The 14,469-nt window shown below is 38.0% G+C and overlaps 1 protein-coding gene across 4 annotated transcripts in view; it reads left to right on the top strand.

Annotated features, from left to right (window-relative positions):
• The window catches only part of CAPN7 (calpain 7), a 31,682-nt gene that overhangs the window by 12,499 nt on the left and 4,714 nt on the right, over nt 1-14,469 (top strand). For 3 of the 4 annotated variants that reach the window (XR_014316867.1, XM_082752874.1, XM_082752876.1), the window contains 11 exons: nt 383-529; nt 2,153-2,259; nt 3,496-3,616; nt 3,859-4,003; nt 4,978-5,077; nt 6,404-6,539; nt 6,975-7,050; nt 9,431-9,576; nt 10,062-10,124; nt 12,692-12,822; nt 14,375-14,467. Coding sequence is in view for 3 of the 4 variants with exons in the window: in XM_082752874.1 (XP_082609000.1) it covers nt 383-529; nt 2,153-2,259; nt 3,496-3,616; nt 3,859-4,003; nt 4,978-5,077; nt 6,404-6,539; nt 6,975-7,050; nt 9,431-9,576; nt 10,062-10,124; nt 12,692-12,822; nt 14,375-14,467 (1,265 nt within the window). In the remaining variant the exon portion in view is untranslated. The other variant, XM_082752875.1, reaches the window with a different exon arrangement.

Raw genomic sequence — 14,469 nt, 5'->3', positions numbered from 1 at the left:
AGATGAGGGATATTTGTGGCTTTTTTTTCTTTCTTCTACTGCTGGTAATTACCGAGCTTTTCTGTAGCTGCCTTCAGTAGATGTTAAACACTTTGTGAGCGAGTACTGTCAACATCTCCATTTTATATAGGGGAAACTGAGGCAGGTGCTTACTGGTCACCTGGTGGACCAGCATATGCAACACCTGGCGACACAATTTCTTGTTCACAAGGGCAAATCACTGCAGGATTGATATGGGTGTCCACATCTAAGAGTGGTCAGGTCTGGCTGTGTCTCAGAAGATACGTATTGCTGAGAGTTTGGTTTTGTTATGGTTCTAGAAGTATTTCCAGAACACTGCATTAGCTTTAGGATGACTTTTTCATTTGTTTATTTTACGCAGGTAATCATAGATGACCAGTTACCTGTTGATCATAGTGGGGAACTCCTCTGCTCTTATTCTAACAATAAGAATGAATTGTGGGTATCACTAATAGAAAAGGCCTACATGAAGGTCATGGGAGGATATGATTTTCCTGGATCAAATTCTGTAAGTAGTAGATTATTTCTAACAAGCAAAAAAAAAAATCCAGTTAGATAACCTGTCAAATAACTTTCCTTCTAGTGAGATCAAAATTAATTATTTGTAGAGGCAAGTCTTTGATTCCTTCTGTTTGTTTTTTTCCTGTTTCTTCATTCCACAAGTGTACTTAACTATGCTTGATGAGATCTCTGCCCATGAAAGTGTCTTACTCATTCTAGTTTGATGGAGTTAATCTTGGTACTCAGACTGTAGGACTGGAATGTATGGTTGGAAAGTATTTGTGTTCTTATTGAGTCTAGGTGAAAATTTTGGGCAAAGTTATAACTTCTTTTGCCTGCATCAATAATGCTGATTTGTGATTCAACCGTTATTCTATCAATAGGGCAGTTTTTCCTTTTTAGGTCAAAGAGTCGGATAGGAAAGGAACAGACTGAAGTATTCCATGTATATGGAGGGAGCAAGTACTTCTGGTCTGTGCAAGTTTACCACGTTGTTCCGTGCATTTATATGTTTCAGGTTCCTATAGTTTAGCTACTGATATTAATTAATAATTAATAATTAATAATAATGATGCAGCTAACTTGACATGCAAACTATTCTTTCAAAGAGGCTACTTGACTCAAATGAGTTGCCCAAATAATCTTCATTCATTAATTAAGAAGTATTTCTGATCTTTTTTTTTTTTCCATTCAAACTTCTTAAGAGTGTTAATAGTGTATTTTTGATTCCATGGTGCTGTTTGTGTTCTAGTTGGTGTCTTGATAATTACATTCTTTGTGGGTATGACAGGTAATCATCACCTTTGGAAATATACAAAGCCACGTTTGTCTTGATAAGCAAAAGGAGTAAATGTAGCGTGCTTTTGTATGCTATAAAAACATGTATGTTTATGTCAGTGGTGGGCTGACGTTTTGCAGAGCAAAAAATCATGAGACAATAGCTGTGTTATCTACATTGTCCTCCTTTAACTTGCTATCTGGAAAAACAGCTTGACTCATGACATTTAATCTCCACCCATCCCACGTCTTTTGACTATATTATAGCTTCCTTGTCTGTTCAGGTTTACTTACTGTCTGTGTTGTATTTGTAATTCCTGAAAATCCTACCCACCAGTGCTGTTTATTGACCCTTCAAGCATTTATAGTTCCTGCTTTTCCTTTGAGGAGTACAAAGCAAAAGAAGCAGTATTTTAAGGAGATGAAATGGAGAGATTAAAGCATCTTTTAACAGGAAAACATGAAAGGCCTTACCAAAAAGAATAAAAAACCTAAACCCTGAGCCTTAGAAATAAAAGTTAAATAATTAAAAATGCATTTATAATATCGAGGTTCTAAATATTTCTTCTGAGATTGTGCTTTAAAAGTGTATGAATCAAAGAAGTAAATGCAACACTTCATAGAACTGCGCATGATTGATCACTTTTTAATGCTTATGTAGCTTTGAAATTCTGGTTCTTCATCAGTTCATTTTCTAATTCTATATAGTCTAAATCTTGAGCCTTTTATGTATGGAACTATATTGTAGCACATATACTTGGTTTCTTTCAAGGCACTTATAATTTATGTGCAGGGCATTGTAAGCTTATAGATGGGTTATCTGTTATGATTTTTTTGGATATTTGTATTTCAGAATATTGATCTCCATGCACTGACTGGTTGGATACCGGAAAGAATTGCCATGCACTCTGACAATCAAGCTTTCGATAAAGATAGCACTTTCAGAATGCTCTATCAGAGGTAGATATTCTCTCTTAGCTAATTAAAATGATTAGTATTTGAGCAACTACGCAGCAAAGAGCAGGTCGGAACCACTGTATAAGTTCAGTCTTTAATAGGTAGAAGGAAGTATAGGAAGCGTATCCCCTGGAATTTGATCTGCTGTCTCTAGCAAGTGGATACAGTATGGTGTTAATCATATCACAAGATCTTGGTTATGTTCCACTAGTAAATCTGGAGGAGCAGCAGAAAGCTGGTCAAAACTGTGATACTGATCTTCAGGCTTACTGTAACAATTCTACTTCTAGTGCAAGATACAGCTGTCAGCTGTATTAAACATCAACTAGCAGGTACTTTGATTTATTTCAAAACTTTCTGTGCAACCAGTTTCTTATGCATTTCACAGCAGTGAAAGGGGGATATTCTATTGACTGAAACAACTCCATTCATGATGAGAGTGCGTGACTATTTTTCTACAGTGCTTTTTCAGTAGGTTAGGAACTCTCACTTAAATTGCTAATAGCTTTTCAGATATTCTGGCATTGCAGTTTGGAGATGTGGCTGCAATTAGGATGAGATCATAGCTTCACAGTTGTTGTTGATCTGTGCTAGACTGACAATCCGTAGTGTAATGACCCTGTAAACCACATAGGAACCCTGAATGCATACTTGCTTTTTTAGCATGTGCTAGAAAGCATGTTAGTAGGTCTTCACAGCCATGCTTGCTGTGAAGTTAATGACTGCAATTCAAAACAATTGCAGAACTGAGTTGTTGATGTTCAGACCCTATAGGCCTGTGCTGAATAAGACAAAACCTTAGCGTAAATATTTGCAAAAGCCTAGAAGGATTAATTTTTCTTTCATGTTTGGGAAAGCCACCTCAAAATCCTGGGGTCAGTGGAGTTGTTGATTTACTCTATGTAGTGATTTAGCTAAGTGTTGATGAAACCATGTTTGTGTTCAGCTGAAGATCTGTGAAGAGTCACTTTAATAAGTGCTACAGATTGAACTTCAGGTTGACAGATGATGATTTTTTTTGTTTGTAACAAAAGTAATATTTTTTTTTTTACGTGCAGCCTGTACTTAAATACTGTAAGAAAATAGTTCCACTGTGATTTCTGACTACAAAAAATGTATTTCTGTTTTTTTTTAAGCATTGTCACACAAATAGTGTACAAACATACCATTGCAGTGTCTGTCAAAAGTGAGTTTGCAACTGGTAACATTTTAAGTTATTTTTCACCTCTTTTTGAACAGATTTCACAAGGGGGATGTCCTTATCACAACAGCAACAGGTGTGATGTCTGAAGAGGAAGGAGAAAAATGGGGTTTAGTTCCAACCCATGCCTATGCAGTCTTGGATATAAGAGAATATAAGGTACCGAGTGAAACTGAAAGATTTATCAGATACCTGCTTGAAATTTGTGTCTGAGATAGGTATCTACTGATTTTTGTTCTAATGGCTTATACAGTTTATTTTGTCTGAGCTTCACTGGGAAATTCCAGAAGCCTTAATGATGATGTATTTCCTTAAGATATTGGTCTGTATTCCGTATTCATATATTTAAAAAAGGTATCTTGACAAGATGAATCCAGCAATTTTATTTTGTATTTCTTTAGGGACTTAGATTCCTTCAGTTGAAAAACCCCTGGAGCCACTTACGTTGGAAGGGAAGATACAGTGAAAATGACACAAGAAATTGGACCCCAGATTTACAAAAATATTTGAACTTTGATCCGAGAACAGCTCAGAAAATAGACAATGGTAATAAGCATAAAAAGTAGCTATATAATTAAATAACGTAGATCTTTGTGGTTTATCCCTGAAGAAAGGTAGAAAGAAATACAGAAAAAATAGCAGTCCTGTTTTTTCTGATACTTATGAATGATTAGCTCATTATTTACTTGGTGATTCATTTAGTAAGGAGTTATGTATCTGTAGAATCTAATAGTTAAAAGTATTCATGTAGTTTTATATACATTTTAAGGGAGCTAATTTTTCAGACTGTATTGACATACTGCTTTTGTTTTCTAAGTGCAGCTATTCTCTGTATAGTTTTTTTTAGTGCTGCGAGATATGCAGCTGCCTGTATCAGGGACTTGCATTATGATGGTGTTACCTTTTTTGAGAGTTCACTTCCATCAGGAATCTGTCAGTTTGCAGGTGGTGTTGGTTGGAGTTGTAATTAAGCAAGCTATAGAGAATTAAAACAAATCCATGAGAATTGTAAAGACGAAGCAGATCGGGGGTGCCAAAACAATCCCATGGATATTGGATGAAGTACCTTAGAAATACATTTAAACATACTCAAGTTTATTGAATGTTTTACTGAGCTACTAAACTAGGTCTCTGAACTAGAGGAGCCTATTTGACTATGTTGTTTTTTTTTTCTCAGAAACTTAGGAAATAGGCAGTTCAGAATCAATAAGTGATGTATTTTTTTTGGCTACAACAAAGATTTTCTCATGTTCCTGATTAGAGCTTGAGAATGAAAAATGTCCCGACAGCTTCAGGTTGAGAATTTGGAGATGTGCAGTTATTCTTTGCTTTTCTTGTTTCAACTTGTTTGTTTTGGGGATTAAGTTTAAATTTAGGAACATGGGCAATGCAAAATTATGACTATTTTTACAGAAATGTGGGTTTATATAACCTCTATTATTTGCCTAGAAAGAGACTTCTGAAAAAAAGAGTAAAAGCAAGGTGTCTAGTAAGCAAACAGTAACAGCAGTCCCTTTTAGGGATCTTCTGGATTGCCTGGGAGGACCTGTGCCAGTACTATGATGTTGTCTATTTGAGTTGGAACCCAAGTCTTTTTAAAGAGTCTACGTGTATTCACAGGTTGGTCCAAGAGAAATTTTTTGTCAATATAGCATTAAAATGTTTTGAGGTGTTTGCTTCCGTCCATTCTTCCCAGTTAAAGCTGAAGAGCTTGGACTCTGACCATAGTCCCAAGCCTGCCTTTATATTTCTGAACTCAGAACTCAGGCTTGGAGCATTTCTGTAATGTTGTTACAACTCCTGTGACCTTTATGATGATGCTGTGGACATAAGGTTGTGTAAGCAGCTTCTGACCTCAGTCCTTTATCTCTGTATGGGAACAGAAATCAGATTTTTGTGCACTCCGTGTTTGTTCAATCAGTCACTAGGCTATGCTTGAGTAACCTAGCTTTTATTTGAAATTGTTTTTCCCGGACAGTTGCAAGTCATTTGTGCAGTGCCTGTTGTCTTTACAAGGTGTGTTCACTCACACCAGAACGGTCAAATTCTATTTTTCACCAGTGTTAGTTGTCTTGTGTCTGTTGTCTTCCTTGGCCATTGATTTTTCTGAACACAATACCTGTCTCCCACCTAGTACCCAGCACATTCAGCCTTTCCGTTACCCATTTTGAGGAGAAATGCCTCAGTTTCTGGTAGTGAGGGTTCCTCTCTCTTCCCACTCCAGTATGCTGTACCACACCCCCATATTCTCCTCAGGGCTACTCTCATCCATTCTCTGAGGCAGAATGATAGTAATAATTTGAAGCTCAGCTGATAATGCAGCCAGCCATTCACACATGCTGCCCAGTTAAAAAGGGTGGGAGCGTCAACGGGACTTAAGAATGGCTTCATCCATTTTTGTTCCTAGTTTGCCATGTTTTGCATCGTCGCCAATACTTCGTGTTTTTCCCCACCGTATTTTTCTTGTCTGGACAGTTCATGAGGCAGGTTTTGTAACAGGGTACCTAAAGGATTTAAGACTTCATGCAGGCACCTTTCCAAACATGAAAGAGATTAATTTTAATTTTAAAGTTTACCTGAATAAAAAACGATGGGGAAAAAATTGGCAATAGTGACAATATTTGGCTAGCTCATAATCCATGAATTGTTCACCTTTTCCTGTGCTTTGTGTGGTTGCAGTCACCATACCAAACAAGCTGTTTGCATTTAGCATTGCTGATAACCATGCTTGTATAGTAGCAAAGTCATTTATAAAAACAAATATAAGATAAAGCTTCTGACATGGCAATTACGAATACAGTAGTTGTAGATACCAGTAGAAAATTAGCCTTTGGTAATTTTCTTACTGATAATAGATAGCTCTGTATGCATGTAGGATTTTCAGTTGGTTTTCAAAATGCAAATCAATATCCTACTGATCTAACGAAGTGTCTGCATTGCTTCTAGTACTTGGGATGCAAAACAAGGTCCAGTGAAGGATGCTTACAGCCTGGCTAATAATCCTCAGTACAAACTGGAGGTCCACTGTCCACAAGGTGGTGCTGCAGTCTGGGTGCTGCTTAGCAGACACATCACAGATAAGGTGCCAAGTTCTTTCTAGATTGAATTCTATGATGTCTTCTGTAAATTTTTCGATACTGCTGTCTCTGGTATGAGCTTATATTTTCACGTTCAGGTATGTGTGCATGTGTGTGTATATATATATAGATTTTAAATTCAGTGGGTATAGATACCTGCATACAAGATTGTTGAAACGGACCCAGAGTAAAAAATTGAGAGAGTACACCATAAGGGTACTGAAGTAATTCTAAATCCTGAGGGCCTGAACTTTTTTTCCGTGAGATTGTTCATAGTTTATATCAGATGTTTTAAAAGGAATTGGTCAGGTATTTCAGTAAATACAGCTATGAGACCATACCGTGTGATGATTGAAGGGTTTGAGAGAATGTTATACTTGATTTAATGTTAGTTACATTCCACAGAAATATATATCTCTACTTAATTTGTGTTTTTATAGGATGACTTTGCACACAATCGGGAATTCATTACAATGGTTGTATACAAGACTGATGGCAAAAAAGTTTACTATCCAGGTTAGTATACTGTGATTGTCAAAAAGATGATGTTTAAAAGTAAATGAATTCTTGCAAAATATTTTGTAGGAAAGAGAGGCACAGTTTGTTTTAAAACTGGATGTCTCGTTCTAAGAGGTCAGTCTTTTGAAATAGTTGTTTGAGCATTTGACCATCTTTGATAGACTACACTGAAGGAATAAAACAAACTGCAAGCATTAGAAGCGCTGAGCCCTATTTAGAACTTTACCATAGTGCTGCTAACACTTGATTTTGCCACAGCATTTTCTTTATTGACCTGTTTATTTTGCAGTGGCAGTAGTTAATGTTTAAAGAGACACTGCTTCTGTTTATCAGATAGCATGGTTATTTCCCACATTGGTGAAATGATTTTGGTTTACAGCTTCTCCTAAATGAAAATGATCAATGTTAACTGTTCTGTGAGCATGGCTTTGCAAAGTATCTAAAGTAAGTTCATGAGATACTCTAAAATATTTTGAAGTGTTCAGCTGCATCGGGTATGTAATGTTTAAGAAAATATTTAGATGTTTAATTTTATCCAAGCATTACATTACTCTTGGTCATTATAGGTCAGATTCTGCTTACCCTAAGAAGAAGGGGATTGATTTTTGGAGCTTTGTTGTAGCTGCAGAAAAGCCATGCATGTTTTATTTCAAGACAAATAGCAGATCTGAGACACAGGAAGTAAAGGTAATGGCTAGGTAGACTGCAACCTTAAGGTAGAACTGATAACACCATGGTTTTATTTGTTCTCTATGTCACCATAGAGGTCTTGGCATTTTAAAAAACAAACAAACAACAACAACAACAAAAGACCTCCTTGAATTAATTCAGTGAAAATGCATCCTATCATAAGCAGGATTTGGTTTGTTTCTTTTACAGTTAGGGAACCCCTTCAGAACTAGGGCTGTGTTCAGATAGCTGTTCACACAACAGGTAATAGCAGGAGTTAATCAGAGAGCAGCTTCTAAAACTCTTCTGAACAAAGAGAGTGGAATTTGTGCTTGTTTATTATTATTTTCTGTGCATTTTTTCTTATTTATCCTACTGGAATGGCTGATAAGGGTTATAGTGTTCTCTGGTCTTGTTTCAGTTAACTATGCCAACCAGTTTGCCTAAAATCCAAATGCTCTTTGAACAGAAAGCATCCACTGAGACCTTACCAAATAATCACCACTTGTTGCAAGAGCTGATCTTGTTAAAGAATTTGCTCCACCTTACTGCCCAAGACATGCTTGTGATTTTGCTGGTTCTTGTAGCAGTGCTTTTGCATGTATGTTATACTGAAAACATTCTCAAGTGGGCAAACGAAACGTATTTGTACAGTGAAGGAACTGTTCGGTTGTGCTTGAAACAGTCTTCCAGCAAGACTATTAACAAGAGCTGGATAATTCATCTGCTTTCTCTTGCTACCCAAACTCTTTTATAAACTTTTAATCTCACGAGCTCAAACTCATTTAAAACCCTTTTCCATGGAAATAAATTTGTCAAGCTGCAGTATTATTTTTGCCATCTGTTGAAATGAGATCAGAACAAAGCAGGTTAATCCTTTGGCACAGAGGCAGGGCTTTCCCATTCCTAAGCTTCTCATTGTTTTATATTAATCCTTTCCCCTCTCCCATGTTGCTTTGTAGAACAAAGGACCTGATCCTGGGTCTGTTGAAGTAATTGGCTAGGTTTGTTCTTGCTTCGCTAAAATTAAAAGAACTCTGGAAATAACCAATTAGAGACTGAGTAACGAACTGTATTGTGTAATTGTAAAAGAAAATGTTTGGGATGTTTATAACAAATGCTGCATTTGCATTGCTACTGGGATGCAACTACATGTACGTGTGCAATGATACCAAGGGGGAGGGAAAAAGATGGAGATAGTGGGTTTTTTGTTGCTTTTTTGTTGTCTCCTGAAGACATTAAGATTGTTGCAGAATCTCGTTTACCAACTGGAACTGTCCTATCAATAGAGAAGGGAGCATCTCTAGAAGATGCTTCATAGATTTATTTGTATAGAATACTCAAACATTCTTCATTCTTTTCTTTAAACTTCAACATAATCCCAGTAGGTCTCCTCTGGATAGAGACATTGGTAGGAGATGGGCAAGTATTTCTTGTAAGTCATGGGATCTAAGCTGAACTTTTAAGTGCAGAATTTGTCCTGACATGTGATGTACCTCTCCTGAAAATGATAGTTGTTCTTAATATTATTTGTCCTTTATGAGCAAATCTTGAGGCTTTCTTTTGAGAGCACTGTAGTCTGCATATAGTCTGACCTTAGTACCAACAATCTGACTTTCTGGGTAAAATTCGCTGATTATAAAATGGCTAAGAAGTTTACCAAGCTGGGGAATTTTTTTGATGTGCAAAAAGTCCTTTTCCTTTTCAGCTGATCCTCCTCCATATATTGATGGTATTCGGATCAACAGCCCCCATTATCTGACCAAGATAAAGTTGACCTCTCCGGGGACCCATACGTTTACCTTAGTGGTGTCCCAGTACGAGAAACAAAACACTATCCATTACACCATCAGGGTACGTACTGTTGGCTTCAAATGTAATGTAATGTAAGCAGTTATAGCATAAAATGTACTTTATTTGTTAATTTGATGAACAAGAATGCTTTTGGGTTGATATTGTTACTTTGAGGGAGGCTATGAATGATGGAGCAGAACCACTGAATAATGTGCTCGATAATGTTCTCCCCCGGAGTTAAGACAATCTATTGTGTCTGTACAATGTAGTTGGGGGGATAGGGACAGGACTCACCTGCTTTGGCAGTCAGCCACTACTTGAGATCTTTTCTGAGTAGAGATGGGCTCCAGTGACCTCCATCCTTCTTACCCAAGTATTAAAGCTGCATCTCCTTGGTGGTGATTTTTCAAAGCACGTGAAGTGAACAACTATCTAAGATCTGTGTGTGTAGGCAATTTTCCTTTTTTTTTCTTTTCTAATATGTTATGATTTCATGTGAAAAGTGCCAGATGAATGCATAACCAACTTCTGCTTTTACAACACAGGTGTATTCCTTGTGCAAGTTTACCTTTTCCAAGATTCCTACACCTTACACCATTTCCAAACGGGTAAAGAAATATTTTCTTTTATGGGTCGCTGTATAATAATTTGGTTTTGGCTTTTCCATGTGTGAGATATGTAAGGTTTCTAAATACATTTTTACACTAATGCCCAGAAATGCCAGCTTAGGCTATTGTCTCACAAACAAAACTTCTTAGCGAGGTCAACTGAAGCTTAATCTAAGTAATCTGAGCATACCTAGTGTAACACCAATCCTGTACTTTTGTTATATATAACATGCCAAAGCTGCTCTTCAGGTATTGTTCGTACCAACATAAAAGCCTTGGGTGGTTGACTCACTCTGTTCACACCACTCTGTAAGAATAGTTGCTTAACTTTTATTGGCATAAAAATCCTATTTGGTACGTAAACTCCATCTTTGTAGTAGTGTTACAGCTGTACCAGTGCAGATAGTACTATAAAACCTTTGTAGAATAGGCATACCTTTGGAGTAACAGCCTGTACCCTAATATGCAATTATTGTGCGGAGATCAGATTGTGCCAATGCTACTGTAGAGTAAAAACTCAGCCAAGAATGTCACTCGTTTTCCTTTGTTAGAAGTGCATGGTTTTCTTGAAAAATTCTTGGCATGACGGGGCAAAATCAGCAATGGCAAAGTAAAAGCACCAATACCAAGACTGTGACAAATGGACTTAGCATGGCAATATCATGATACTTTACTGGTCTTCAATTTTGCTAAGGCATCTCGAAAGTCTTTAATCACTGGGATAAGCAGTTGCACTGCAAAATAGGAATGAGGTGATATATGGATGGTACGTTTCATATAGAAATGGTCCCTAAGAGTAGAGCAGCGGGGGCAAGAGCAAAAAACTTGACTAAAACTAGCAAGAAGCCCAGGCGGTTTGGGGGCCGGCTGCTGGTAGTATTTCAGATGTTAACATGAGCTGCAGTTATGCGTTCAGCTGAGGTATAAATATAGACAGGAGATCACAGGATGATGTTTATTTTCAGAGCTATACCTGGTATTAGCAATTTCATCCTCAAGAAAGAATAAATTACCAGCTGTTAACTTTCATCTCTCTACTTGATCTGTACGTACCCTGGGAAATCCTAATATAGACAGAAGTTTTCTGTGCAAAGAAGCAATGTCTTCAGGAAAAGAGAAACGGGGCTACGCTGAGCCACAGTGGAATGGTCCATTTTCTAGGATGCTTGTGCCTGAAGTTGAGGATTATGTTGCTTCATGTAGCCAAGGCACCATACCATCTTGCAGCTAGGCTCTTAAGTTTGGACAGTGTTTTGTAACAGCCCCTTGAATCTAGCTTGTTTGGGAGAATAGTGGGTGGCTCGAGAGATTCCTGGGAACAATGTGAACACTCAGTGCAGAAAATTGTCGCTTCTAGCTCTTAAAAACTGAGTTGGGAGAATGGTTTAAGAAGGCAAAAACACACTGAAGGTGACACAGCTGTTTGAGGCAGGTCATCTGTTTGATGTTGTAACATGTTTAAAGAGAGAATTAAGTATGTGGAAACCTGTTAATTATTTGAAGCTGTGTCTAGCCTTCAACCAAAAAGCATGTTCTATCTGTAGGATTACATGCAAAAAGCAAGTTGCCTTTCTTTAATGCTTACTTGTTATTTGTTTAGTAGTTACCGCAGTTAAAAACAAGCAGATAACTAATTCACAGTTTGCCAGCAAAAGGAAGCTCTGTTAGATATCTCATACTAAAATTGAGAGGTCAACCTCTGGCACTAGCCTAGCTGTAGTGGGGCTCCTGGAGCAAAGTCCAGCTGAGCTGGTTTTTGGACAGCGAGCAGAAAAACTAAATCACAAGAAAAAAATCTTGTTCCCTGCTGGTTTGACGGAAAGGGGAGGGAAGTAACATCCAAGGAATGTATCTCAGCCATAAATTTGTGCGAATGCCTGGCATGTCTTGCAAGTCTAAGCTTTCACTTTAATGACTAGCAGGGGGAACTCGCAAACAGATGGCCTGTTTTCTCCACGTCTGAGCAGCATGCTTTTTCTTGTATTTCTTTGTCCCTTTGGAATCTGTCCTCACGGATACCTTTCTTGTCCCTGCAGTGCTGTTTCTCAGAGTGCATGGATGTGAATGGACTAGTAGTGGGAGGAGTGATTTCCAAAGCAAAGGCTATAACACAAGCAATGTTGTCACTCTTACGCTGTTTCTGCTTCTCATTTGGTACAACAGAGGAGATTTTGGGAGAGGAGGGAAACAACAACAAAAACATGACAAACCAAACACAACAAAAAACCTTGAAGCAGATACAGGATAGATGGGAATACAGGTTCTTCCTTAGATACAATTGCTCATAGTCAAAAACATTCACTGGGTCCTGTTACTAAATGTAAGCTGAAATAGCCTACCTTTACAAGGGATTGAAGGCTTTGAGTGAGGTAGGTGGAGGACTGCAGTGAAACTTTCTGAATGCTAACACATTCTGCATTTCACTTACACTTAAAAAATAAAAATAAAAATACAGAGATTCCTTCAATCAGTGACATCTGAACTGAGAGGATTTTCTAGTCTTATATTGCTTTTCTATACACACAAACCCTCAGGATATAAACATTTCTGTATTTCTCATTTCTTAGGTTAATGGACAATGGAAAGGTCACAGTGCTGGAGGATGTGGAAACTTCAGAGACAGCTACAAAAATAACCCCATTTATCAGTTCCAGATGGACAAGAGTGGGCCATTACTAATTGAACTACGTGGACCAAGGTTTGTAGAATAAGCATGTACCAACACAGTGGGAGTATCATGTGCTGTGGACAAGTGTGGTCAGTATTTTCCAAGGAGCGGGTGGGAAGTGCCCTGAAAACCCAGAAGACGAGATCCAGGAGGCAGCTCAGATAAATAATACTATTTGTTTCTAGCTTCGCCAGCAGTAGCAATTTAAACTTCCATTTTTTGCTACGAAGGAAATCCTTGATGTACAGGAAAAGCAGGAGTCTTCTTTCGTTTTAGTTCTGGGGTCTGAGCAGAGCTAGGTCTCGCAGAGTAGGGAAGAGGGTACAAAGGACTTGTTTCCTCATATAATTATGTTATGATCATACTTCCTTTTCTTTTATAGCAGAGCTAATATGCAGGATACTAAACACTAACTTAAGGGGTTCTTAAATAATGGCCTGGGCAGTAGCTTGAGCTCTGAAAGTGCATTAACTCTGCGACCTGCAGATCAGGAGGAAAAAATGGATGTCAGTGCCCTGTGGAGTATCTTTCACATTAAAAGCTTCTCCCTGGTGTTGCAAGTGATATTTATAAGTTTATGGGCACTCAGCTGTTGCTCTGGTAGAATATACCTGTATCAACTACTGCATCCCGTTCCTGGAAGGGCTTAAGAGGACTGAGAGTTGGAGGGGAGATTTGAGAAAGCAGAACATAAAATAGGCTTAACTTATAAACGTAGCTCAAAGCTTTTGACCCTCACAGCCCCATTTGCACACAAAGTAGTGTCAGTATGTTTTGCTTTTTTTTAAATAATGTTTTCTCATAACTGGTATTCTGACTGCTGAGGTTATGCAGGTCAAATTCCTACAGCAAAATTCATTCTCTACCTCAAAATGCCAGCATACGGAGCTTCTAACTAGCAATGTATCTCTTAACGTGCAGTCAAGTGTTGTGATGGTTCTTTCGTCTTTTTTTTTTTTTTTGCAAAGCTGTACACTATGAAATAGCAGCACATCTTTTTCCTCCCCTTTTGAGGAAACTCCTCTTGTGAAATGAAGATGAGTACAGATGTGTTTTTATGAAGGTGTGGCTGTCCTGCTCCACTAATGAAGCATTTCTTTTTCTGTATGCATTTTCTGCATTTTTAGCTTGTTCTTGGGCACTTTGAATGACAGGGCCAGCTGTGCCTGTTGCATGTATTAAGATGTAGTAGACAAATTGTCCCAAGTTGTAACGCAACATGAGAAGTTCTGCTGAGATGACCAACATTCCCATTCCTCTGACAGTGATCAGATCACAGCCCGGGATCTATGCCACTCAGCACAGAAATATGTCACCACAAGCTTAACCACTTGAAGGCTGTTTTGGTGCAGAGACAAAACTAGCAGTAATTTTCCATGGAGTACAGCTCTGAAATGGATGTGCGTGTCTTCCTCCAAACTGTGCAGTCATGTTGTGGTAATTTTCATTAGCATTTCTGTCACAAATGTTACAAAACTTTTAGATGTGTTCCAGCTGTACTATAGAGTTGTTTTTAACAAAAATTGCTCTCCTTACGGTAGTCCTGGTGACCCAAATGACTAAAATGTCACTTTACTTGCAGGCAATACAGTGTTGGCTTTGAACTTGTCACAGTCTCAACAGTAGGAGATCCTGGTTCCTATGGCTTTCAGAAGAAGAGCAGTGGTGACTACAGGT

Source organism: Aythya marila, assembly GCF_965140915.1.
Source record: "Aythya marila genome assembly, chromosome: 2".
Classification (NCBI taxonomy): domain Eukaryota; kingdom Metazoa; phylum Chordata; class Aves; order Anseriformes; family Anatidae; genus Aythya; species Aythya marila.
Note: the sequence above shows the minus strand (reverse complement) of the source record. Positions and strands in the feature narration are given on the sequence as shown.